The sequence below is a fragment of the Nothobranchius furzeri genome, chromosome 11, assembly GCF_043380555.1.
Source record: "Nothobranchius furzeri strain GRZ-AD chromosome 11, NfurGRZ-RIMD1, whole genome shotgun sequence".
Classification (NCBI taxonomy): domain Eukaryota; kingdom Metazoa; phylum Chordata; class Actinopteri; order Cyprinodontiformes; family Nothobranchiidae; genus Nothobranchius; species Nothobranchius furzeri.
In genome coordinates this window covers 49,818,446-49,841,627 of record NC_091751.1, presented here as the reverse complement: position 1 = coordinate 49,841,627, position 23,182 = coordinate 49,818,446, and the positions used below count along the sequence as shown (strand labels likewise).

The 23,182-nt window shown below is 40.6% G+C and overlaps 1 protein-coding gene across 9 annotated transcripts in view; it reads left to right on the top strand.

Moving 5' to 3' along the window:
• Window positions 1-23,182, top strand: part of obscnb (obscurin, cytoskeletal calmodulin and titin-interacting RhoGEF b) — a 65,842-nt gene that overhangs the window by 40,085 nt on the left and 2,575 nt on the right. For 6 of the 9 annotated variants that reach the window (XM_054741191.2, XM_070541655.1, XM_070541653.1 and 3 more), the window contains 29 exons: window positions 2,432-2,698; window positions 2,905-3,180; window positions 3,251-3,523; window positions 3,678-3,968; window positions 4,634-5,953; window positions 6,080-6,361; window positions 6,484-6,565; window positions 6,656-6,780; window positions 8,624-8,821; window positions 8,926-8,958; window positions 9,040-9,138; window positions 9,247-9,465; window positions 9,609-9,642; window positions 9,753-9,805; window positions 10,203-10,301; window positions 12,702-12,758; window positions 13,384-13,523; window positions 13,706-13,906; window positions 13,986-14,062; window positions 14,145-14,315; window positions 16,625-16,784; window positions 16,974-17,090; window positions 17,216-17,380; window positions 17,481-17,639; window positions 17,720-17,897; window positions 22,279-22,392; window positions 22,516-22,683; window positions 22,840-22,942; window positions 23,023-23,152. In XM_054741191.2, coding sequence (XP_054597166.2) covers window positions 2,432-2,698; window positions 2,905-3,180; window positions 3,251-3,523; window positions 3,678-3,968; window positions 4,634-5,953; window positions 6,080-6,361; window positions 6,484-6,565; window positions 6,656-6,780; window positions 8,624-8,821; window positions 8,926-8,958; window positions 9,040-9,138; window positions 9,247-9,465; window positions 9,609-9,642; window positions 9,753-9,805; window positions 10,203-10,301; window positions 12,702-12,758; window positions 13,384-13,523; window positions 13,706-13,906; window positions 13,986-14,062; window positions 14,145-14,315; window positions 16,625-16,784; window positions 16,974-17,090; window positions 17,216-17,380; window positions 17,481-17,639; window positions 17,720-17,897; window positions 22,279-22,392; window positions 22,516-22,683; window positions 22,840-22,942; window positions 23,023-23,152 — 5,591 coding nt within the window. The remainder of the gene's footprint in view (window positions 1-2,431; window positions 2,699-2,904; window positions 3,181-3,250; window positions 3,524-3,677; window positions 3,969-4,633; window positions 5,954-6,079; window positions 6,362-6,483; window positions 6,566-6,655; window positions 6,781-8,623; window positions 8,822-8,925; window positions 8,959-9,039; window positions 9,139-9,246; window positions 9,466-9,608; window positions 9,643-9,752; window positions 9,806-10,202; window positions 10,302-12,701; window positions 12,759-13,383; window positions 13,524-13,705; window positions 13,907-13,985; window positions 14,063-14,144; window positions 14,316-16,624; window positions 16,785-16,973; window positions 17,091-17,215; window positions 17,381-17,480; window positions 17,640-17,719; window positions 17,898-22,278; window positions 22,393-22,515; window positions 22,684-22,839; window positions 22,943-23,022; window positions 23,153-23,182) is intronic. The other 3 variants (XM_070541656.1, XM_070541652.1, XM_054741197.2) reach the window with 1 other exon arrangement.

The window sequence follows — 23,182 nt, the reverse complement described above, 5'->3', positions numbered from 1 at the left end:
GCTTTTGGAAGAGTTGTGCAACACAACGAATCGATCCTATTCATTGCCAACGCTTTTAGTAATCGATTTTCATCGAATTTATCGATTCGTTGTTGCAGCCCTAATTGGCAGTGTTCATTCAGAAGGAATATTTAGAAAATGTTTTCATCTAAATCATTGAAATGAAGACTAGCATGATTCCCAATACTTTTCTGCAGGGTTCTTAATAAAAAGTTTATAGTATTTGAAGCATTTTGACATCTTAGTACATTATCATGCATGAGCCACATTGTTTTTGTGTTTAATAACAAATGATTAATATAAAAATGATTAGTTTCATGTTGTATGCTTTGTCACAGTCTTACTAAATAATTGGGTGAAGCACCACAACAGACGTTTTAGAACACAACGAGGCTACAAATTGTAACTTTTATGAATTTCTTTGTCGAAATTGCACTGGAATTTAAGCTGCTGATACTGATAATCATGATTGTGTTTATTACTTTGAAATCTCATGAGTTCCTATTTTGTATTGTAAATAAAATAATAAAAACAGATAATTGAGACTAAAACATGAAAGATTTAAATAATTAAAACAAGCCATTCTTGTAGCCTGGCAAGCCAGACTAGATTAACATGTTACTATGTGTGGCAACGCTCCACTCAGTCGCGAGGCGAGTTCTACCGTTGTCTTTCAGATGATCTCCACATGCAACTGGACAATAAACAACGTGACTACTCACCAGAACAGATGTCGGTAAATGAGGCAGTCCGCTGTTAAAGAAGGCAAACATACATCCTTTTTGTAAATAAAGGACTTAATACATCTATCTACTCCTGATAAAGCCCAGGTCCAAATAGTCCAAAACTGATGTAAAAGCTGTTTCAAACGAGCTGTCGCCATCTTGTTCCACTCCGTTGCATCGTTCCGCCCACCAGACGAATACAGAGCCCTGATTGGCCCACAAAGTGGATGGAACACTGTGATTGGCCCACTATTGTGGAAGAATCACAGTGCTCTATCAGTTTGAAACCCCTATAGAGAGCTATGATTGGCCCGCCAGAATGGAGCATTCCTACACCAAACTTTGCAAAGCAAGAATTTGGTCAACTTCACTAGGTTACCATTTTTCCATTTTTTGTAATGTTTTGTGAAAAATTTGCTTTAACATCAGCTTTGGGCGATTCAGTTCAGTTTACTTATATAGTGCCAATCACGGCGAGTTGTGTCAAGGCACTTCACACAGTCAACATTTCAATACAGTTTAGTTCATTGAGCCATTCAGTAAAATAGTTTCCCATACAAGGAACCCAGCAGATTGTATCGAGTCACTGACAGGCGTCAATGTCTTTACATCAATCCTCATACTATGCAAGCATGTAGCAACTGTGGAGAGGAAACCTCCCCTTTAACAGGAAGAAACCTCCAGAGGATCCTGGCTCAGTATAAGAAGCCATCCGCCTTGACTCTGGGCTTTTTTTTTTGAGACACGAGCAGATGGAGGTCCTTAAGTTATTCATTTTAAAAAAGGATGTATTTGTTTTTTCTTCTTCGACAATGTATGACTGACTACCCCGTTGACTGATTTCTGGAGCAACAAAAATGTCACTTTGTTCGTTCCTCTGATTGGTCCTCGGGCTATCCAATTGCATACAGTTTGAAAGACAACCGTTGAGGCTGCTCCACGACCAAGCACTATCTATGGGTCATGGGCGGACTATATATTTACATTTATAGGATAGCTTGCCAGGCTATTCATTGAACTAAACCTTTAGATTTTTTTCTTCATTTACTAAATAGTTTATTAAAAATTAAGTTAATATTTCTTTATTCTTACTTATTAGGTTTTCACTCAAGCAGATGTTAATAACTGAATGAAATACTTATTTTATAAAATTATCCTCTATCATACAGTTACAGTAGATAAAAAAATCAAACCAGAGACTCATTTTGTCTAAAACATCTAAAAAAGCATGATCGTGATTATTATACGATTGGATAAGCAGCCATCAAGATGTGTGTGCCTTTGGATAAAAGTGATAAAAGTGATTGATTCTGATTTGTAAAATAAGCCACCAAATAATAAACATGTTTTGAGTAAAAAGTGCTGCTCCACCCATCCATACAGGCCAGACGCTCCATTCACTTTTCTTTGTGTATGGCACTTTCCCCTAACATTCACGCGTTTAAAATCTCTAACCTTCGAGCAGCTATGAAACTTTTCAGTTGGACTTTTTAACCCCTCTGAGTTCAACCCTTCCAAAACATTGGTCATATAAACATCAAATCCTAATATCCACAAAAACACAATTCCACTGACATAAAAGCATGCTTCTGGGGGTTATGAGCCCACATATTATTTGGCATGTCCTAGTCATATCAACTCGTGGCCAAATCCTGAAAATTTGACCTCCTTGAAATCCCAAACCCTCGCCCTGACTCCAATCTCAGATCCCACAGTTGAACTGGTGAGCGATATGGAGGACCTTTTGGTGGTTGAAAACCAACCAGCTGAGTTCATCTGCCAGTTCTCGAGGCCAGTCAAGGCTCAGTGGAAGAAAGACGGGCAGCCTTTGCAGCCTGATGGTCGAAGGGTGGTAGTGGAGCAGGACTGGAATGTGGCTCGCTTGTACATTAACCGCGTGTCTACTGGGGACATGGGGACATACTCCTGTGAGGCTGAAGGCATCTGTGTGTTTGCTTCACTTCATGTGGAAGGTGAGCTTCCCTCCACATAGAAAAAGGGAATCTCTTTTTATATGTCAAACAGTAGTTTGACCAAATAAACTGATCGTTCATGGATCTTCTCAACGTTTCTACCCATTAGAAAAATCTTTAATTAATTGACATTCAGTGTCTTGTTAGTTATAAAATCCCATCTGATTGTCTCCTCTTATTCTTGTGTTTTCGTTCTTTTTCTACAGACAAGCCTATACGTATTGTTCAAGGCCTGGAGAATACGGAAACCTTTGCTGGAGGTGAAGCGCTCTTTGAGTGCGCCCTCTCTCGCCCGGAGAATACAGAGTTCACTTGGCTTCTTGATGGGAAACCAGTGAAAGAATCCTCCAAGGCTGAGGTAGTGTCATTCGAAAGTGGCCGTCGCCATCTCCTCCTTTTAAAAGAGCTGCAGGTTAAAGACAGTTGCACAGTGACTTTTAAAGCTGGTGCAGCTTCTACCACTGCCCAGCTCACTGTCAAAGGTAGGTCATCCAAACCCATATAGGCTGCAAGAAAACCTTTATCTTATGTGACAAATGTTTTTCTCATCAGACTGGAAGCTGAAGATTGTGAAAGGTTTGGAGGACAAAGTGGCTGCAGTGGGAGAGAAGGTTGAATTTAGCGTTAGGCTGAATGAGTCTGTTCCTGCAACAGAAGTGGTCTGGTATGCTAATGGAGTTGAGATAAACCCCGGTGACCTCTGGGTTATGAGGGCTGACGGCAGCTCTTATAATCTCATCCTGAGACAGGCCCCTCTCATGCCTCAGCAGGAAATTACCTTTGCTGCCAGAGATGCTCTCTCATTGGCCAAGCTTACAATCATTAGTAAGTGTTTGATTAGCAGCATTTGATAGGATGCTATCAGCTATCCACTCTTGATTGCTGCTGTGTTTTTACATTTTGACTATCGGTATATTAATTATGGTTTCCACATAGTTTTCATGTGATCACCATAGTCCTGGTTCTTTTACACCAACAGCTGTGCCTGATCCTCCAGAGGAGCCAGAAGTCCTCAGTAAGACCGCAGAGACCGTCACGCTGTCTTGGTTCACTCCTTTGCACGATGGAGGGAGTCCCATTCTGGGATACAGGGTGGAAAAGCGGCTGGTGGACAGTGCTCTCTGGCATCCATGTCATTCTGAGCCTGTTTGCAACACAGAGTTTGTGGTTGAAAATCTTGTTGCAGGGCGTGGATACAGGTTTAGAGTGGCAGCCATCAACAGAGCTGGGACTGGAGAGCCTGTTGAACTTCCTCTGACGTTGCAGCTTGGTAAGTGGATTTGAACTTGAGGAAAATATGATTTTTAGTACATCTTTCCCAACTGGAATGGAGATGGATAATTATTTTGTACATTTTGCAAATTAGGCACTGTTGACCTTAAGCAAAAGTTTCACTAAGAAACAGTGTGATAATTGTTCTTTTTGAAATACGGTTGGTCACATGTGGAAAAAACCCTTATCGCCCGCATTGCCCGCCAAAAGAAAATAGGCAGGGAAACGCTCGGGTCAGAAAAAGTTAGGCAGCATGGCTTCGGTGATCGCGAAAGGCTCTGTTGATTTTGTGGCCAGAAGAAAGCAGAGCACATCTCGGCGAGTAGAAGCTAACTATTAGTATTATTAACCCACCAACATGGCAAAACATGTTTAGGGCTAGTGTTATTTGTGCAACAGTGTTGCATTCTTTACCCAAGAAAGAAGAGCGAAAGGAAGCAGCAAAAGAGTTTTGTAGCTGTTAGCCAATTCGAGGCAAGATGTTTGCTTTTCGTGAATATGAACGGGTAAGACTAAATCCTGCCATTTTCTACCCCTTATTGCTCTGACTAACTTCTGCTACCCACTCACCCTGAAAACATCCCACAAGGCATTCATCCCTTCTAGAGATTTGTTGTGATTACAAGTACATTAAGTCTAACTGCATTATGGTCACATTTATAGATGCAAAGCAGCAGCAGCCCAGTCTGCCTCCTGAAGCTGCTGAAGAAGGTGACCTTCATGAATTGTGGGAAGCATCAGCCAAGAAACGACGTATGAGTCAAGAGCCCAAACTGGACTCCATCACTGAACAACCTGAGGAAGGTGGGAAAGGTGCCCAAAAGAAAAAAGGACAGATTGAACTTAAGTCATCAGAAAAAGGAGAAATCAAATCTGCTGAGAGGGATCGGGCCATTGTTGCCAAGGAGCAGACAGAATTGAGTAAGTCCATCAGCTCTGAGGTGGAGAGTGTTTCTGGGGGCTCAACGCTTGTGTCTTACCTCAAAACGAGTAGCACGACTGCTGTCACAGCCACCACTGAAGCTGAGACTCTGGCCACCGATAGGTTCTTTGCTCATTTTAAAATGACAGAGCAGAAAACAGTACAACAGACTGAAGCAAAAACAACTGTAATCCAGCAGATGGATGAAAAACAGGTATCTACACAAGAAACTGATGTTATGGAGATTTCAAAAGAGGATGAACCTGAGCTTACAGATGCGGCCATTAAGATTCAAGCTGCCTTCAAAGGCTACAAGGCTCGCAAGGTCATGCGTCCTGTCTTCAAAGACGTCTTCAAAGAGCAGACCAAAGAACCTAATGACACCATTCATCTGGAATGTTTGACAGAAGGTAAACCTGATAAAGTTCGCTGGTTGAAAGACGGAGAACAACTGATTGATGGAAAGCATCATCATATTGACATCTACAATGATGGCACCTGCTCTCTGGTCATTACTGCCATCACCACCAAAGACACGGGGGTTTACACTTGCGAGATCACCAACAAGTTTGGAGTCGCTTCTCACAGCGCAAAGGTGACCGTAGGAACAGTGAGAGAGTCATCGGAGAGACGACCCCTGTCTGTGGGTTACAGTGCCGACAGTGAGCCTGAGAGCTCCTCTGGTAGTGAGATGGATGAGTCCCTGAGACAGGCAAGCAGACGTCTCAGGCGCCTATTGCGCACACGTCTCCCGCCTGATGTTGAGGAAGAACCATTCCTCAGCGCTGATGAAGGGGACTTGCGCCCCCCAGATCCTCACTCTTACCGTGAGGATGAAAATTACATCTACATTCGCTTTGAATCCCAGGCAGAGGCTGAAGTTGCCTCTAAGAGATTCCAGGAGATGTTTACAGTCCATGGCGTCCCTGTGGACACCGCCATTATAGCAGCTGGGCTTAATAAAGTAGAGCTGCGAATTAGAAAATCTGGTTACATTCAGGATGGAACACAGACACCCACTCAAGATCGACAGCCTCCTTCTTTGATTACTGGAGCTCCAGGTAAGGAGTAGTTATCTTCAATATCATTTTGTCAGTCACAGTTTCCAAACTTGTTCGTATAGTTTTGTAAATATTCAGTATTATTTGATTTTTTTAAACTCCTAAAATATTTTTCTTGTTTCCCAGCTGCTCCCGTCTTCTTGACAGAGCTACAAAATCAGGATGTTCCGGATGGTTATCCTGTCAGCTTTGACTGCGTTGTGATTGCCAAGCCCCCTCCCACTGTTCGCTGGTACAAAGATGGCAAACTCCTGGAGGAGAATGACCATTACATGATCAATGAGGGCCAAGAGGGCTGCCACCAGCTCATCATCACCACTGTGCTGCCCACTGACATGGGTGTCTATCGCTGCACAGCAGAAAACAGCAGTGGCATTGCAGCTACTAAAGCTGAGCTTCGAGTTGACAGTAAATGGAAACATATGCATCTTAAACATCTGTGCTTTTATGAATGTTTAATATCTGATGATGCAACATTTTAAAAACATAAAATCCATTGTTTAATCATGTATGATTATCATTTCCTTTAGTGTCTTGCAGCTCCGATTATGACACTGCTGCTGATGCTACTGAGACTTCATCCTACGTCAGTGCCAAGGGTTATGCCTCCAGGTAAATTACTAGATCTTTGATGTATTTAAGAGTGACACAGTGAATAATCTAAATAACTTTTGGTACCAAATTGTCAATTGTCTTTTTTAGTAGAGAAACAGAAACGTTTGAATCTGTAGCCGAGGATGATCAACTACCACAGATTGTGGACGAACTTCACGATGTTCATGTCAGTCCAGGTTCACCTATCGCCAAGATGCAGCTCAAAGTAAAAGGTGAGTTTTTCATTATACACAATCTGCCATGTAAAATTCAACTAGTTATGAGAATATTTTTGTAAGAATGGGTGTGATATCATAAGCTGAGCATCTATTTATATGCTGATGATTGTCAAGTTTATTTCCCCATGAAAAAGGGTCCAAATGGTGCTGCTAGGAGCCTCCTGGCATGTTTAGAGGAGGTAAATGTTTGGCTGGCTAACGGTGTCCTGAATCTTAATGAAAATAAGACGGTGGCTAGTGTCTTTCATCCAAGCGCAAGTGGTCTATCAAACACGTTTTTGACCTTGGGCAACTGGCCCCGTTGGAGAAAGACTTAGTCGTTGACCTAGGGGTTGAACTTGACTCAGGACTCAAGCTTGAGAACCCTATAAATGGAGTGGTGCGTTTGTTTCTTTCGTTTTTGTCATGTGGCAAAAATTAAGTGCTTGCTATTACGTGCCCACCTAGTCGTCCATGCTATCATCACTTCACGCTTGGACTACTGCAGCTCCTTGCGCGGCAGTGTTGACCAGGCTGCAAGTGATGCAGGACTCTCTGTGGCCAGATTGTTGATGAGCACCAGATGCCGTGAGCACATTACTCCTGTTCTGGCCTCACTTCACTGGTTCCCTACACCCTACAGAAATCAGTTTAAGCTCATCACCTTTGTCTTCAATTACCTACAGAACAGCGTTCCATTATACCTGACGGACCTTCTGGTTCGCTTTACTCCCTTCTGTGAGCTATGCTCACAAAAATCTTAATCTGCTGGTGATCCCATGGATTAAATGTGGTTCTAAGGGGGGTCATGCATTTTCTTTCCTGGTCCCCAAGCTCAGGAAAGAGCTCCCTCTCTTGCTCAGGCATGCACCAGCATAGTCAGTTTTTAAGAACTGGCTGAAGACTCTATTACATCATTGCCACTGTGGGCACTTGATGATCCTAGCTGGTATTTTTCAAGGTTGCATGCTTTTAATCTTTTCTCTCTATTAGTATTTTTAACATGTTTCTTGTGAATGTGTTTATTGATTACAAAAGATGATAACAATGATGATGATGAGAATTAGAGGTGGGAATTGATAAGTTTTTATCAATATCAATGGCATTGTCAATTCTGTCCATCGATGCAATTCGTTATCAATTCCAGAGTAGTTCAATAAGTGGCAAAAAGCTAATTGCACATGGTCTCCTGCATTATAACTGTCAGTTTATTAATGATAAATATGCAATTGTACCTGATATAAATTGGAAATATTTTTCCAAAAGTTCTCCTTTATGCTCCTTGTGAGGGCAGAGTCATCTTCTTGTGGTAGCTTTTGCAAGATGGGGAAAATCTCCCCACAGGAAACACCTTTGTCACTGGAATCTGCTAGTGTGGAGGTGTAAATGTGGCTAATGACGCTAACATCATAGGCAGCGTTAGTTCATTAGTTACCTGCAAAATTGACAGGAGAGGATGCTTGAACGTCACTGCTGCTGCGTTGAAATTCACCAGTCCAGAGTGGGATAGAACACATCATTAGCTTTAAGTCTTCGCATATTTTGTGCCCAAATGTTTTTTACAGATTCGTAGTATTTCCTCCCCTTGATGAAATATCTACTTTGCAAGTATTGCAAGTTGCCCTGTTGTCAAACGTCTGAGTGTTTGTCCCGCTAAGTTGCCATGTTTCCTGCTTCTGTAAGCTACACAACATGAGTGGTGACGTCATTCACGACGACTGCTGACAAGTGGAATTATCTGCAAAAGAGGCGAACGATTCCTAGGAATTGAAACGATGAGAACCGGTTCTCAAAAGACTCTGTTTTTGGTTCCCATCCCTAATGTTGATGATGATTCTTGACTACCTTTGTCTTCTAGGTTTCCCCAAACCCAGATTATACTGGTTCAAAGATGGCCAACCTCTACGTGCATCAGAAAGGATTCTGTTGTCAGTAGAGAGGGATGTTCACGCTGTTGAGATCATGGAGGTGAAGAGAGAGGACATGGGGGAGTACTCTGCCTATATCAGCAATGCAGCTGGTTCTGCCTACTCCTCTGCCCGACTGATTGTATTGAGTATGTATCTTGGACCCAAATAGTTGGAAATATAATTTCTGTTAGATGCTTTCGAATTTAAATTAAAGTTTTGGCCATTAAGCTAATAATTACATTTTTATCAGGTCCAGGAGAGATTTTGCCACAAGATAAAAAAGGTAACTTAATAATTACTTCTGCTTCTGCATCCTGTTTCCTAAAAGCGTCTCTAAACTTTCTTGTGGACTATTTTTGCACAGACTTGAAGGGGCCCCTAGTGCCACCCCGCTTCCTTGAAAAGTTCTGCAACAGGAAAGTGAAACAAGGAACAAGTATCACTCTGTCTGTCAAAGTAGGAGGTACTCCTGAAACATACCTCTGTTACTTTATCTCTTAGCCCAACTGGACTTCATGGATCTTTTATAACAAATGTTTTGGGGCTTTTTTGTCCTAATCTGTTTTGTTAGGATCTCCTACTCCTACGGTTTCATGGCTGAAGGAGAAATCAATGGAGGATGTCTTGTGGATCAAGTCGGATACTAAAGGATACAAAATAGCAAGTTCTGGTTGCCAGCACAGCCTCATCATGATGGATGTGGGCACAGAGTACTCTGGCGTCTATACCTGTATAGCCACAAACAGAGCAGGGCAGTCTGTCTGCACTGCTCAACTCAAGGTGGATGATGGTAAGAAAACTATTACCTTCCTTTTGAAATGAAAGGATTTAGAACACAAATAGTTGGATAGTAAACTGGTGTCTAAAGCTTAGTACTAACTAGATGTGTTTCTGTGTGTGTGTGTTTGTGTGTCCTGCCAAACCTCTCCTCAGCACCACAACTAAAGAAGGAGATCACAGCTTCAGAGTAAGCATAAGCTTCAATAGGCACATACCATTATGCTGCATCCATAATATATCTAAAGCTAAATGTATGAAAATGCAGTGAAATTAAATGTGACTTTTCATTTTCTTTAGGGTTCTTGGGATTCACAAGAGTGGTCCAGAAGAGGCAGCCGGCAGAGGAAATGGTAAAAAGAAACACACACACACACACACACACATGTATGTATATATAGATAGATAGATAGATAGATAGATAGATAGATAGATAGATAGATAGATAGATAGATAGATAGATAGATAGATAGATAGATAGATAGATAGATAGATAGATAGATAGATAGATAGATAGATAGATAGATAGATAGATAGATAGATAGATAGATAGATAGATAGATAGATAGATAGATAGATAGATAGATAGATAGATAGATACACACACACATGTACATGGTGTGTAAAAGTCGTATTATTAATATATTGCCTACTCTGGTTTTTCTCAGTCATTTCATATAACGATTTTCTTTTTTTGATACCATGAAGCCTGTGATAGTAATGCTTTTGTTTTTTGGTTCACACCATAAGAGGGTAAAATCCCCTACTTGGGTGAAGTTGGAACAGAAGAATTCCTCAAGAAACTCACCTCTCAGATCACAGAAATGGTTTCAGCAAAGATCACCCAAGGTAGTTGTCTTTTTTAAAGTAAAGGCTTAAAAGGCTTGAAAGACATTTCATAAAGACATTTCCTAATTGGACTTAGTGAGTTGTGTTTTACGTCAATATAAAAATCTGAAACTCAAAGCTCTCACGGTTTTATGAATGACAGGTCCTTCTCAAATAATTAGCATATTGTGATAAAGTTCATTATTGTCTGTAGTGTACTGATAAATATTAGACTTTCATATATATTAGATTCATTACACAGAACTGAAGTAGTTCAAGCCTTTTATTGTTTCTAATATTGACGATTTTGGCATACAGCTCATGAAAACCCAAAATCCCTATCTCAAAAACTTAGCATATTTCATCCGACCAATAAAAGAAAAGTGGTTTTAATACAAAAAAGTCAACCTTCAAATAATTATGTTCAGTTATGCACTCAATACTTAGTCGGGAATCCTTTTGCAGAAATGACTGCTTCAATGTAGTGTGGCATGGAGGCATTCAGCCTGTGGCACCGCTGAGGTGTTATGGAGGCCCAGGATGCTTCGATAGTGACCTTAAGCTCATCCAGAGTTTTGGGTCTTGCGTCTCTCAACTTTTTCTTCACAGTATCCCACAGATTCTCAATGGGGTTCAGGTCAGGAGAGTTGGCAGGCCAATTGAGCACAGTAATACCATGGTCAGTAAACCATTTACCAGTGGTTTTGGCACTGTGAGCAGGTGCCAGGTTGTGCTGAAAAATGAAATCTTCATCTCCATAAAGCTTTTCAGCAGATGGAAGCATGAAATGCTCCAAAATCTCCTGATAGCTAGCTGCATTGACCCTGCCCTTGATAAAACACAGTGGACCAACACCAGCAGCTGACTTGGCACCCCAGACCATCACTGACCGTGGGTACTTGACACTGGACTTCAGGCATTTTGGCATTTCCCTCTGCCCAGTCTTCCTCCAGACTCAGGCACCTTGATTTCCGAATGACATGCAAAATTTGCTTTCATCCGAAAAAAGTACTTTGGACCACTGAGCAACAGTCCAGTGCTGCTTCTCTGTGGCCCAGGTCAGGCGCTTCTGCCACTGTTTCTGGTTCAAAAGTGGCTTGACCTGGGGAATGCGGCACCTGTAGCCCATTTCCTGCACACTCCTGTACACGGTGGCTCTGGATGTTTCTACTCCAGACTCAGTCCACTGCTTCTGCAGGTCCCCCAAGGTCTGGAATCGGTCCTTCTTCATAATCTTCCTCAGGGTCTGGTCACCTCTTCTTGTTGTGCAACGTTTTCTGACACACTTTTTCCTTCCCACAGACTTCCCACTGAGGTGCCTTGATACAGCACTCTGGGAACAGCCTATTTGTTCAGAAATTTCTTTCTGTGTCTTACCCTCTTGCTTGAGGGTGTCAATGATGGCCTTCTGGACAGTAGTCAGGTCGGCAGTCTTACCCATGATTGCGGTTTTGAGTAATGAACCAGGCTGGGAGTTTTTAAAAGCCTCAGGAATCTTTTGCAGTTGTTTAGGGTTAATTAGTTGATTCAGATGATTAGGCTAATAGCTCGTTTAGAGAACCTTTTCATGATGTGCTAATTTTTTTTAGATAGGAATTTTGGGTTTTCATGAGCTGTATGCCAAAATCATCAATATTAGAAACAATAAAAGGCTTGAACTACTTCAGTGGTGTGTAGTGAATCTAAAATATATGAAAGTCTATTGTTTATCAGTACATTACAGACAATAATGAACTTAATCACAATATGCTATTTTTTTAGAAGGACCTGTATATTAGAATATTTCATTCACTCAAATGACCTGATGTCATCTGCTGCTTGCCTGTTTTTGGTCTTCTCCCTTTTGCCTTTGCTGTTACTAGTGTGTTACCTGCTGAAAGTCTAAAAAATGTTCACAGCGTTATGTCAAACATTATGTATGTTTATTTATTCCTGTCAGGTTTGGTTGCTTTCCCTCATATCAGTTTGGTCATCTGTAAACTGTGAAGTCTTTATTTAACCAGCGACGAATCTAGAATTTTCTTGAGTAAGGGACCAACAAGGGACCAAGTTTTAGTCCAAGATTTTACTCTGGAAAACCTTATTTAGCTCATTAGCACCACTTGTGTTTGGACTTGGAATTACATCCACCTATAATCTTATCATTGAGGGGGCCAATCACATTTTAGCAGGGCCCAGCGGCCCTGCCCCCATAACCACCAACCTATTTAACCCAACTATCGAATCAAACCTGACAGAAGCGTATTCCTTGTCTTTACTCTTTTAGTGATTTTTTTTCTGCATGCTTTGGTTTATTAACAAATAACTGAAATAAAAGTGTCCATTGTCCCATACAGACATATTTTCCTAACCACTTTCACACTCTTCATTTTATCATTCCCACTACTTAAATTCTCATCCAATCATTAATTTGTTATTCAGACAATTTACAGAATGAGGAAGTGCTCCAGTGGATGAAAACTTGGCCCAAATCTACCAGTATGTATCCGAAATGCATCCCAGTTGTATATTTATATATACATATATAGATATATATATATATTTTTTTTTAGATCCTTTGAAGATCAAACAATTTTGTATCACAGAAAATGAAACATTCACATTTAGGTGGATCACAAACAGTTTGCTTCTACGTCATCATATCAGTTCTCACCTTTTAACTCATCAATAAAAAAATATTTTACAGTTTTGCAATGACAAGAAATGAAACTCAGATTAAAGCTGGAATACATGCTCATCGACAGACATGTATGTAATGAGCTTAAAAATCTGTGCCGTTTTTGCATGTTGCTACTAACTGAAATAGAGTATAATATGGCATAAATGTGAAATTGCTACTACAGATTTTTAAAACTCTTCTCTCCTTACTGGTGGTCTCAAAATATTTAAAAATTATATATTCTAAATTGAGCAGAAAAATAATTAAGACAACTGATCTTTTTATTGAAGAGCATACATTAGAAATGCTCTTTTCTGTTAAAATATTTCTTACAAAACAGTGATAAATTCTGTAAATGTATTTGAAGGATCAAATAAAATGAACACATCCTGATCATTTTCATCTTTATCCTTCTGACCTTCTCCATCCCGCTCGCTGCTGCAGCTTCATTACGCATACCAGGAGGTGACAGTGACGACGAAACCAAAACTCCTTCTCCATCACCTCATCATGGCCGCTCTCATCCGCCCTCCCTCATCGTAGATTCCTCTTCAGAGTCAGATGAAGGAGATGCTAGGGGAGAGGTGAGACCCACTATTTACTTTTATTTAATGTGACTACAAATGTCCTAAAAGTCCTAAAGTACAGTTTACACATTTTAGGGACCTTAAAATACAACAAAGTTTACACTTATCAGATATTGCATATGATTTACCTCATCAATGAAACCCCATGTCCACTCTGATTAATATGAATGTTCTTTTAGATGTTTGACATTTATGTGGCGTTGGCTGACTACACCCCAACCACTGCAAGCAAAGACTCCATCTCCTTGAAGGAAGGACAGTATGTGGAGGTTCTGGACTCAGCTCACCCACTGAAGTGGTTAGTCCGGACCAAACCAACTAAAACAACACCGTCACGGCAAGGCTGGGTGTCACCTGCATACCTGGACAAAAAACTCAAAGTTTGTCTTCAGATAATCCCAATTTTTATATGTAGCTGTACTTATTTTTTAAATGTTCTTCTAAAAATGTGTGTTCCAGCTGTCTGCTGATTCAGGTGACCTCCCAGAGGGAAACGTAGAGGAGGTGTCAGAGGGAGAATACAAGAGGAAGTTATTGTAATTAAACCCTACACTTCAGTCATAAATCATACTGTGTGTTAAATATAAAATAACAACCTCTTTTTTTATTCCATTATAGCCAACTTATACAGGATCTGGTAAACGGAGAGTCTGAGTTTGTGAAGGAGTCTGGTTTCTTCACCTCCCACCACCTGAAGCAGGCTGACAGTCCTGAAGCACCTCCTGATGTCGCCACCCAGAAAGAGACCATTTTCAGAAACATTGATGATATAAAATCCTTCCATAGCAAGTAAACTCACCTCTCAGTTACCTTTCCTTGCTCTTAAAGGTGTGGTTGACTGGAAAAACATTTTTAAATGACTATTTCTGATTATAATCAGTCACTCTGAGATTTTTAAAATTAAAACATTTTTTTTTCCCCGTGTCTTGTCTGGCTGTGAAGCAAACAGAATTAATGTCTGAATGCTGGTGACAAGCCTTACTTCTGCTTTTAATGTCACACCTGATACTTAAAACTTTATTGTTATTGTTTTTTGAATGCTTTATAATTTCGACCAGACACGGACACAAAGGTGAAAGAGAACGGAGGAAACGGGGGGGGGGGGGGGGGGGGGGCACAAAAATAAACAATCAATGATGAACGTCTGCTTCTAGACCTGCAGAAAGAGAAAAACAAACCCAAAAGAAATTAAGAAAGGGACACACAATGATACAACTAGAGCAAGCTATCACTGTGTCAACTTGATGAGGAAATATAAAATCAACATTGTTTTACTGAAAAATCACAGGATAATAAATCACAGTGCATTAACTCATTCGCTGCCAGCCGTTTCCTGATCGGTAAAACCCTTCTCTGCCAGCATTTCTCACCATTTTTCCTGTTTTTTTTAACTCATTCACTGCCATTGACGACTAAAGTCGTCATTTTAGATCCAACCGTTCACTGCCAATGATGACTAAAGTCGTCCTTTGCATTTTTTTACTGTTTGAAAATCGGGACGAGCCCCCGCGCTGAGAGAACAAACATCTCAGCCCTGAAGCCGATCTTCATCCGCATACGTCACATGTCACGTGATCAGGAAGCAGAACATCCATGTGTTAGGAGATTGTTTTGGGCCGTTCCTGTAAAAAAAAGTGAGGGGCGAACCGGAAAAGCGTCTGCCGATCACAATTCGACAACGGATTATGAAAGAACGGATAATGCTGAAAACACGCGGATTCTTCCTGATGTAAGAGGTGAGTCTCCGCTTTGTTTTGGTTGTTTTGGCATCGACATCATGCTAGCGCGCAACGTTCTGTGACTCTTAAAAAAAACAGTAAAAACGGTGAGAAAAGCTGGCAGCGAAGGCCGTTAGCGATCAGGAAACGGCTGGCAGTGAATGAGTTAAGAGTCACAGAACGTTGCGCGCGAGGATTATGTCGACACCAAAACAACCAAAACAAAGCGGAAACTCACCTCTTACATCAGGAAGAATCCGCGCGTTTCGAGCGTTATCCGTTCTTTCATAATCCGTTGTCGAATTGTGATCGGCAGAAGCTTTTTGGTTCGAGCCTCACTTTTTTTTACAGCAGCGGCCAAAAACAATCTAACACATGGATTTTCTGCTTCCTGATCATGTGACGTGTGATGTATGTGGATGAAGATCGGCTTTGGAGCTGAGATGTTTATTCCTCACGGTGCGGGGCTCGTTCTGATGCCCATACAGTAAAAAAATGCAAATGACGAATTTAGTCGTCATTGGCAGTGAACGGTTTGATTTAAAATGACGACTTTAGTCATCAATGGCAGTGAATGTGTTAAGTGCCAACCACAGCCTTAAGACATGTGATGAAAATGCCCAAGTCCATACTTATGAGATTACAATGCGAGCACCTGTGTGTGTACACGCGCTTGTATATGTAAGGTTTATAGGAGCACCCAATAGTGTGAGGGGCCACAGATCTGACCCCCAAAAATGTCTAGGAGATGGAGGGAGCTCCAAGTCCCAGACATCCAGGAGATATGAGATTTTCAAGCAGGCTGAACATGAAAATAGTCTCCTACACCTGTCACCTGCGTTAGTTTCTGATAGAAAATTGACTGTGAAATACTAGGATTTGAAAATCCTCACATAACTATGTCACACTGTGAATTAGCATTCATGGCCTCGCCCACATTGGCTCATGCTCGCCAACAGGAAGGCTTATTTTTTAATTTGCAACAAGGAGAGCAAGCGGAGAGTATCTTGGTGATAGTGACTTTACAACATGGCTGAATGCATTCTGATAGCCAATCAGAAGCTAGGTGTGTGCATATCATTCATAATAATGAGCAATCCTGCTGTTTTCAGCCCATCTCTGCACCACCAAACATTTGCATCTCAAAACAGGAGCATCATAACCTTTTTCTTTTTTAAATGACTCATAAGGCATTGATTTACACTAGAAAACACTGCAAATGTATTGACTAAACAAGTAAACCACACTTTTAAATATTTTAAGATAAGACTATTTTTGAGCTGACATTATTGCATTTTATTTAGAAATATTAACAAATGTTATTTCTAAGAAAATCATATTTATTATTGAACCTTTTCCTGTATCGCTTTGGCTTTTTAGGACATTCCTCCCAAAGCTGCATGACTGTGACACAGACGACGATGTTGCCATGTGCTTCTTGAAGAACAAGGAGGGATTTGAGAAGTACCTTCAGTATCTTGTAGGTCAGAGTCAAGCCGAATTAGCCATCAGTGACAAGAGTGTCCATCGCTTCTTTAAGGTGACTGTAAATGCTCTAGTGCATATAATACGTGTAAAGTATATTGAACTATTAATTATATCAAATGACATAAATTAAAATGATCAAATTGACAATGTAGTACTTACATTGTCCATGAGATGGCAGTGGAGGATTTTGAGAAAAGTAGGAATCCTACTGGACTAAAACGTGTTTTTTTTTTCTCTTCAGGAGTACACTGATAAAGAGCAAGCCAGTGCAAATGCTTCAGATCCTCCAGTGCGAAGCATCCACACCTACCTGCAACAGCCACTGGAGAGGATTCAGAAATACAAAGCCCTTCTTAAGGTGACAGCTTTCACTTCAAACATGCATGGAAACTTGCTAGCTTAGTTCTTTATATTATTTTATACAAAATGTGGCACACAATTAAAGCTATTTACAGTTAGACCTAATTTAATATGCATTTTCAGGAGCTCATTAGAAACAAGGCAAAAAATGGCCAGAACTGCTGTTTACTTGAAGAGGCGTATGCAATGGTGTCTGGACTCCCGCAGCGCTCAGAGAACACACACCATGTGTCGTTGATCGAGAACTATCCTGCTACCCTGGAAGTTCTTGGAGAACCAATTCGACAGGTATTTCTCTGTTTCATGGGTTATACAGTCTGCAACATAAAAGTGAGGCATTTTTATTGTTTGTAATGATTGTGTGTGTGTTGTATTTCTCCTGTTTCAGGGACCTTTCCAAGTCTGGGAGGGAGCTCCTGGAATTAGAACGTCCTCAAGAGGTCACCACCGTCACGTGTTCCTTTTTAAGAACTACTGCATCATCTGCAAACCCAAAAGGGACAGCAACACCGATACACAAGCTTATGTTTTTAAGAACATGATGAAAGTAAGCCAGCTGGTACGGTCATGGAATTGTTTACTTCAGCGTCAGCTCCTGAAATAATGATTGCTGTGTTCAATTTTCAGTTGAATAACATCGATGTGAATGAAACGGTGGAAGGTGACGATCGTGCCTTTGAGATCTGGCACGAACGGGAAGACTCTGTTAGAAAATACACTTTACAGGCTCGGACGGTAATCATCAAGAACTCTTGGCTGCGAGACTTCAGAGAACTACAGCAGCGATACAGCATGGCTGCATGGAGTAAGTCCAACACGTAAACTGTGGTTTTTCTTTGTTTCTTCTTATATTCAGTCATTTCGAATCCTCACTTTGTAGTAGTGTTGTTTAACTTTGGCTCTTTTACCGATATCTGATATACCGATATTGTCTAACGCTTAATTTCCAAAACCAATATCAAATACCAATATATGTGGATAAAATATCTGGATAAAAATGGAAGGTTAGATATTGGTCTATAATTCATTGGGTCATCTGGATCCAGAGAAGGCTTCTTAAGTGAAGATTTGATTACAGAAACCTTAAAATCCTGTGGTACATATCCATTTACTAAGGATAGATTGATTATATCTAGAATGGGGGCAGTAACCAAAGGAAATGCATCTATAAATAATTTGGTTGGGATTGGATCTAAAATGCAAGATGAAGGTTTAGATGAAGCTACTATTTTTGATAACTCTGAAAGCTCAACTGGATCAAAACGGTTCAAACACAGATGAGGTTCTACAGTTACCTCTGATGCTGCCTCACTTACTGAGGAAGAAGAAATCGCATTAGGGAGGATGCTAAAGATATTGTTTCTAATAGAATTAATTTTACTTGTGAAAAATCCCATAAAGTCGTTACTGCTGAGGGCTAAGGGAATAGATGGTTCAGAGCTATGATTCTGCGTAAGTTTGGCAACTGTACTGAAAATTAATTTAGGATTATTCTTATTCTCCTCAATTAACGCTGAGAAATAAGCAGTTGTTTGTTGAAGCTTATTTTTATAAAGCACAAGACTATTTTTCCAGGATAAGTAGGACTCCTCATGGTGCGTAGAGCGCCATGTTCTCTCCAATTTTCTAGAGTTTAGTTTTAAAGCTCGTAAATGAGAATTAAACCAGGGAGCCAACTTCCTGTCCCTAATTACCTTCTTTTTTAAAGGGGCAACATCATCTAATGCCACACGTAAAGAGGAAGTAACATTATGAACAAAGGCATCAATTTGTGAGGGGCTATAAAGGAAAATATTGCCCTCTGCTACGTTCCTCTGAGATGCTGAGGACATTAGAGATGGAACAGTTGATTTAAAAGATGCAACAGCGTTGTCAGATAGAGACCGACTATAGTGAAATTTACTTTCATGTCTCGAGAACTCAGTTATAAAAAACTCAAAGGTTATCAGAAAGTGGTCCGAGAGGACTGAATTATGTGGAAAGATCATTATTTCCTCACACTCAATGCCATAAGTCAGCACAATGTCTAATGTATGATGGCAGGAGTGGGTGGAGCTATGCATTCTTTGAGTAAAACCAATTGAGTCTAAGATATTACTAAAGGCTACATTGAGGCTATCATTGTCAATGTCCACATGAATGTTTAAATCCCCCACTACAATGACCTTATCAGTATTTAGCACCAAATCCGATAAAAAAATCAGAGATCTGATCCAAAAAGTAAGGGCCTGGTGGATAATAAAAAACTACAAACAAGAGTGGTTTTACAGTTTTGCTATCTGGATCAGGAAAACTAAGAATAAGATGTTCGAACGAACTGCAGCTATTAATTGGTAAGGGATTGATTAATAAGTCCGAATGAAAAATGGTTTCTACTCCTCCTCCTCGCCCTGTACTTCGAGCAATATGATGATTTAATAATTTGAAGGAGTCAATTCGTTTAAGCTAACATAGTCCTCTTGCTGCAGCCAGGATTCTGTGAGAGAGCAAAGAAATCTGATTATCACAAATCAAGTCATTAACTAACAAAGTTTTAGAAAAAATAGACCTAATGTTCTAATTCCATGCTGTCGTTCTTTTTAGAACCAAGACACAGCAAGAACACACCTAAGAAGACCTAATGTTCAATAACCCACATTTAATTTTTCTAATTTTCTGCTCAGTTGAATTTGTTCTAATATTTATGAGATTTCCATGATTTGCTTTATTAAGCCTGATATTTAATCTGTGTGATTTTTGGCTGTGGGCAGGACACTCTCTATGGGGTAGTGGGTGGGTAACAGTACAGAAGCTGCAGAGGGGTGTGTTAAACTACGACTCTGCTTCCTGGTCTGGATCCTGGGTTGTCATGGAGGACTAATAAAACTGGCCATATTTCTAGAAAGAAGAGCTGCTCCATCCAAAGAGGGATGGATGCCGTCACTTCGCATCAGACCAGGTTTTCCCCAAAAACTTTTCCAATTATCAATGTAGCCCATGTTATTTTCAGGACACCACCTAGACAACCAGTGGTTGAAGGACAGCATGCGGCTAAACATGCCGTCACTGGTCCGATCAGGCAGGGGGCCAGAGAAAAGTATGGAGTCCGACATTGTTTTGGCAAACTTACACACCGAAGCAACATTAATTTTAGTGACCTCCGATTGGCGTAACCAGGTGTCATTACTGCCAGCGTGAATAACAATCTTACTGTATTTACGCTTATCCTTAGCCAGCAGTTTCAGGTGAGATTTAATGTCGCCCGCTCTGGCCCCAGGTAAACGTTTAACTATGGTTGCTGGAGACTCTAATGCCACGTTTCTGACTATGGAGCTGCCAATGATCAGAGTCGGCTTGTCAGTGGGTGTGTCAGTGGTTCTGAGCTAGTTAGCCCCGCACTAGCTAAGTAGCTACGGCTGTTTACGGGCTTTTCAACAGCGTGAAGCCGGGCCTCCAATTCCGACACCCTCGTCTCCAAAGCTACAAAAATGCTACATTTATTACACGTACCATTATCACTAAAGGAGGCAGAGGAGTAACTAAACATCTGACACAGAGAGCAAGAGATAGAAGATGGAGAAGCAGAGACAAAAGTAGCCATAGCTGTGCCGAGGCTAAGCAAATTGGACGAGCAAACTGTTCAACACCAAATAAACTGCGTGCGAACTCAAATGGTTCCCTAAAAGCTAGGTGGAACAACAGAAAATGTGTGTTTTAGCATGCTTATGTGCAACAATAACTCAGAGATACCCTAATAGAGAGAAATTAAATCAATTTTAGCGAGCCCCAAACACCAAACAGCTACACGTAGTGCAACACTGAAAACAGGAAACAGGAAACGCCTTACTGCCAGGGAGCGTCAGCAATCAGCAAGAGCCAGTCTTGCCCACCCCAAAAAAAAAATCTACGTCCATGTGTGGAGCCCCCTCTCACAAAAAGAAAAACTAAATAATTTTAGGGTAACTAACCCTAACCCATCATGCATACTTGGACTTTAAACATTTATCTTTGCAAAAGATGACAACTACTTCAATTTAAACTGGGCTAAAATGCCTAAATTATCTCAGAAACTATCTTGGATCTGTCATGTTTTGACATTTTGAGTGAGAGGAGAAGGAACTAAAGAGTTTGATTTATAATATGTGTATGGTTTGTAAAAGTCGTATTACTAAAAGAGTAAAAACCAAAACTGATCATTTTTAATTTTACATTTTTATGCCATTATCAGCCGATAACATTCTTAAGCCAGTAATTTCGGACATATCTTGTTTTTAACAAGGAAGGTTCAATATTATTTGTCTACCATTAGCATTGGCCGATGGTTGCATTAAAATATAAAATCGGAGAATATCAGTATTATTTTTTAGTCTTTTACTCACACAACTGTTACATACCATGCACACATGTTCCTTCTCTTCTCACTCAATATTTCAAAATATGACAGATTGGAGGTTAGTTTTTTAGATATTTTAGTTTGTTTGAGACAACTTATGAAAAAGTACAAATTTACCCTGTGTAGTGAACGTCTACTGTCCTCACAGCTTGTAGCTATATGTAGCTAGACAGCTAGAAAATGGCTAAAACAAAATATGAATTTTCATCCAAGGATAGCTTTTCCTGACTGAAGGTCTTTAAAATGTTTTATCATATCGCAAAATACAGAAACATAAAAAATATATTACTAACAGACACATCTTAGCATCGTGCTTAGCAATTAGCCTAGCTTAGCATGTGTACACTGCTTACATTTGATCAAATAAGTAAATCTAACACTCGTCCAAACATTCCAGAAACACACCAATAGAACCAAAGAGGAATGTTCTCGAAGGCAGAAAATGTCTAAGTTTAAGCATGCATGATGGATGACCATTTTTTTTACCCGCTTGTTCGTGCAGGGTCGTGGGGGGGCTGGCGTCTATCTCCAGCAGTCTCCGGGCAAACAGGCAGGGTATGCCCTGGACAGGTTGCCAGTTCATCACAGGGATGTGAACCCAGGACCTCCTTGCTGCAAGGCAACAGCGCTAACCCCTGCTCCACTGTGCAGCCCGATATGTAATATTAGTAAGAGGGGGACACAGCACATATTTGTTTATATCAGTAGTAGAAATTAAGAGCCAGACAAAACCGGTATATCAGATATCGGTAAAAAAAATAAATAAAAGCCAATATCGAGCTTCTCTAGTTTTTACGACTATTTTCCCCTCCAGATCCGCCAGATTTTGAAGAAATTTTGGCAAACTGTACAGCAGAGTTGGGTCAGACAGTGAAACTGGCTTGCAAAGTTACAGGAGTGCCCAAACCTGCAGTCACCTGGTACAAGGGTGAGATGTTTACACCTTTTCCCTCTCATCTGCCCTGTTTCAAAATATCTGCACACACTGGCAACTGGATTACTTTTTTTTTTTTTAAATAAGGCATTTATTGTGTTTACTTGTTGGATGTAGATGGACGTGCAGTAGAGGCAGATCCCCATCACATCATCATTGAGGACCCTGATGGTTCCTGCACGCTGATCTTGGATAATATGAGTGCAGATGACTCTGGACAGTACATGTGCTTTGCCACAAGTGCAGCTGGAAACGCCAGCACTCTTGGAAAAATTACTGTTCAGGGTAAGGGCTCCTCTGCAAGCTGATTATCAGTCAGTAGGAGAATCTGCCACGTGATTGTTCATGTCGTAGCATAAAACCTGCTGTAAAACTTCATTCATATCTTTTTCCAGCTTAATGAGCTATCTAAACCTTACTGATGATAATTACACCTTTCAGTACCTCCTCGTTTTGTAAACAAGATGAAGAATGCTGTCTTTGCCCCTGGGGAAGACGCTCAATTCACCTGCATAATACAAAGTGCTCCCAGCCCCAAAATCAGGTATCTCTTGTCTTATTATATACGTACTGCTGAATGTTTTCATCTCAAAACAGTCCTAATCTTTGACTTTGTGTCATAAGGTGGTTCAAGGACAGCAGACTCCTGACAGACCAGGAAAAGTACCAGACCTACAGCGAGCTACGTAGTGGGGTTCTGGTTCTGATCATAAAAAACCTGAACGAGCGAGACCTTGGCCACTACGAGTGTGAGGTTTGTCCGGACTATTCAGTTCATTAATAT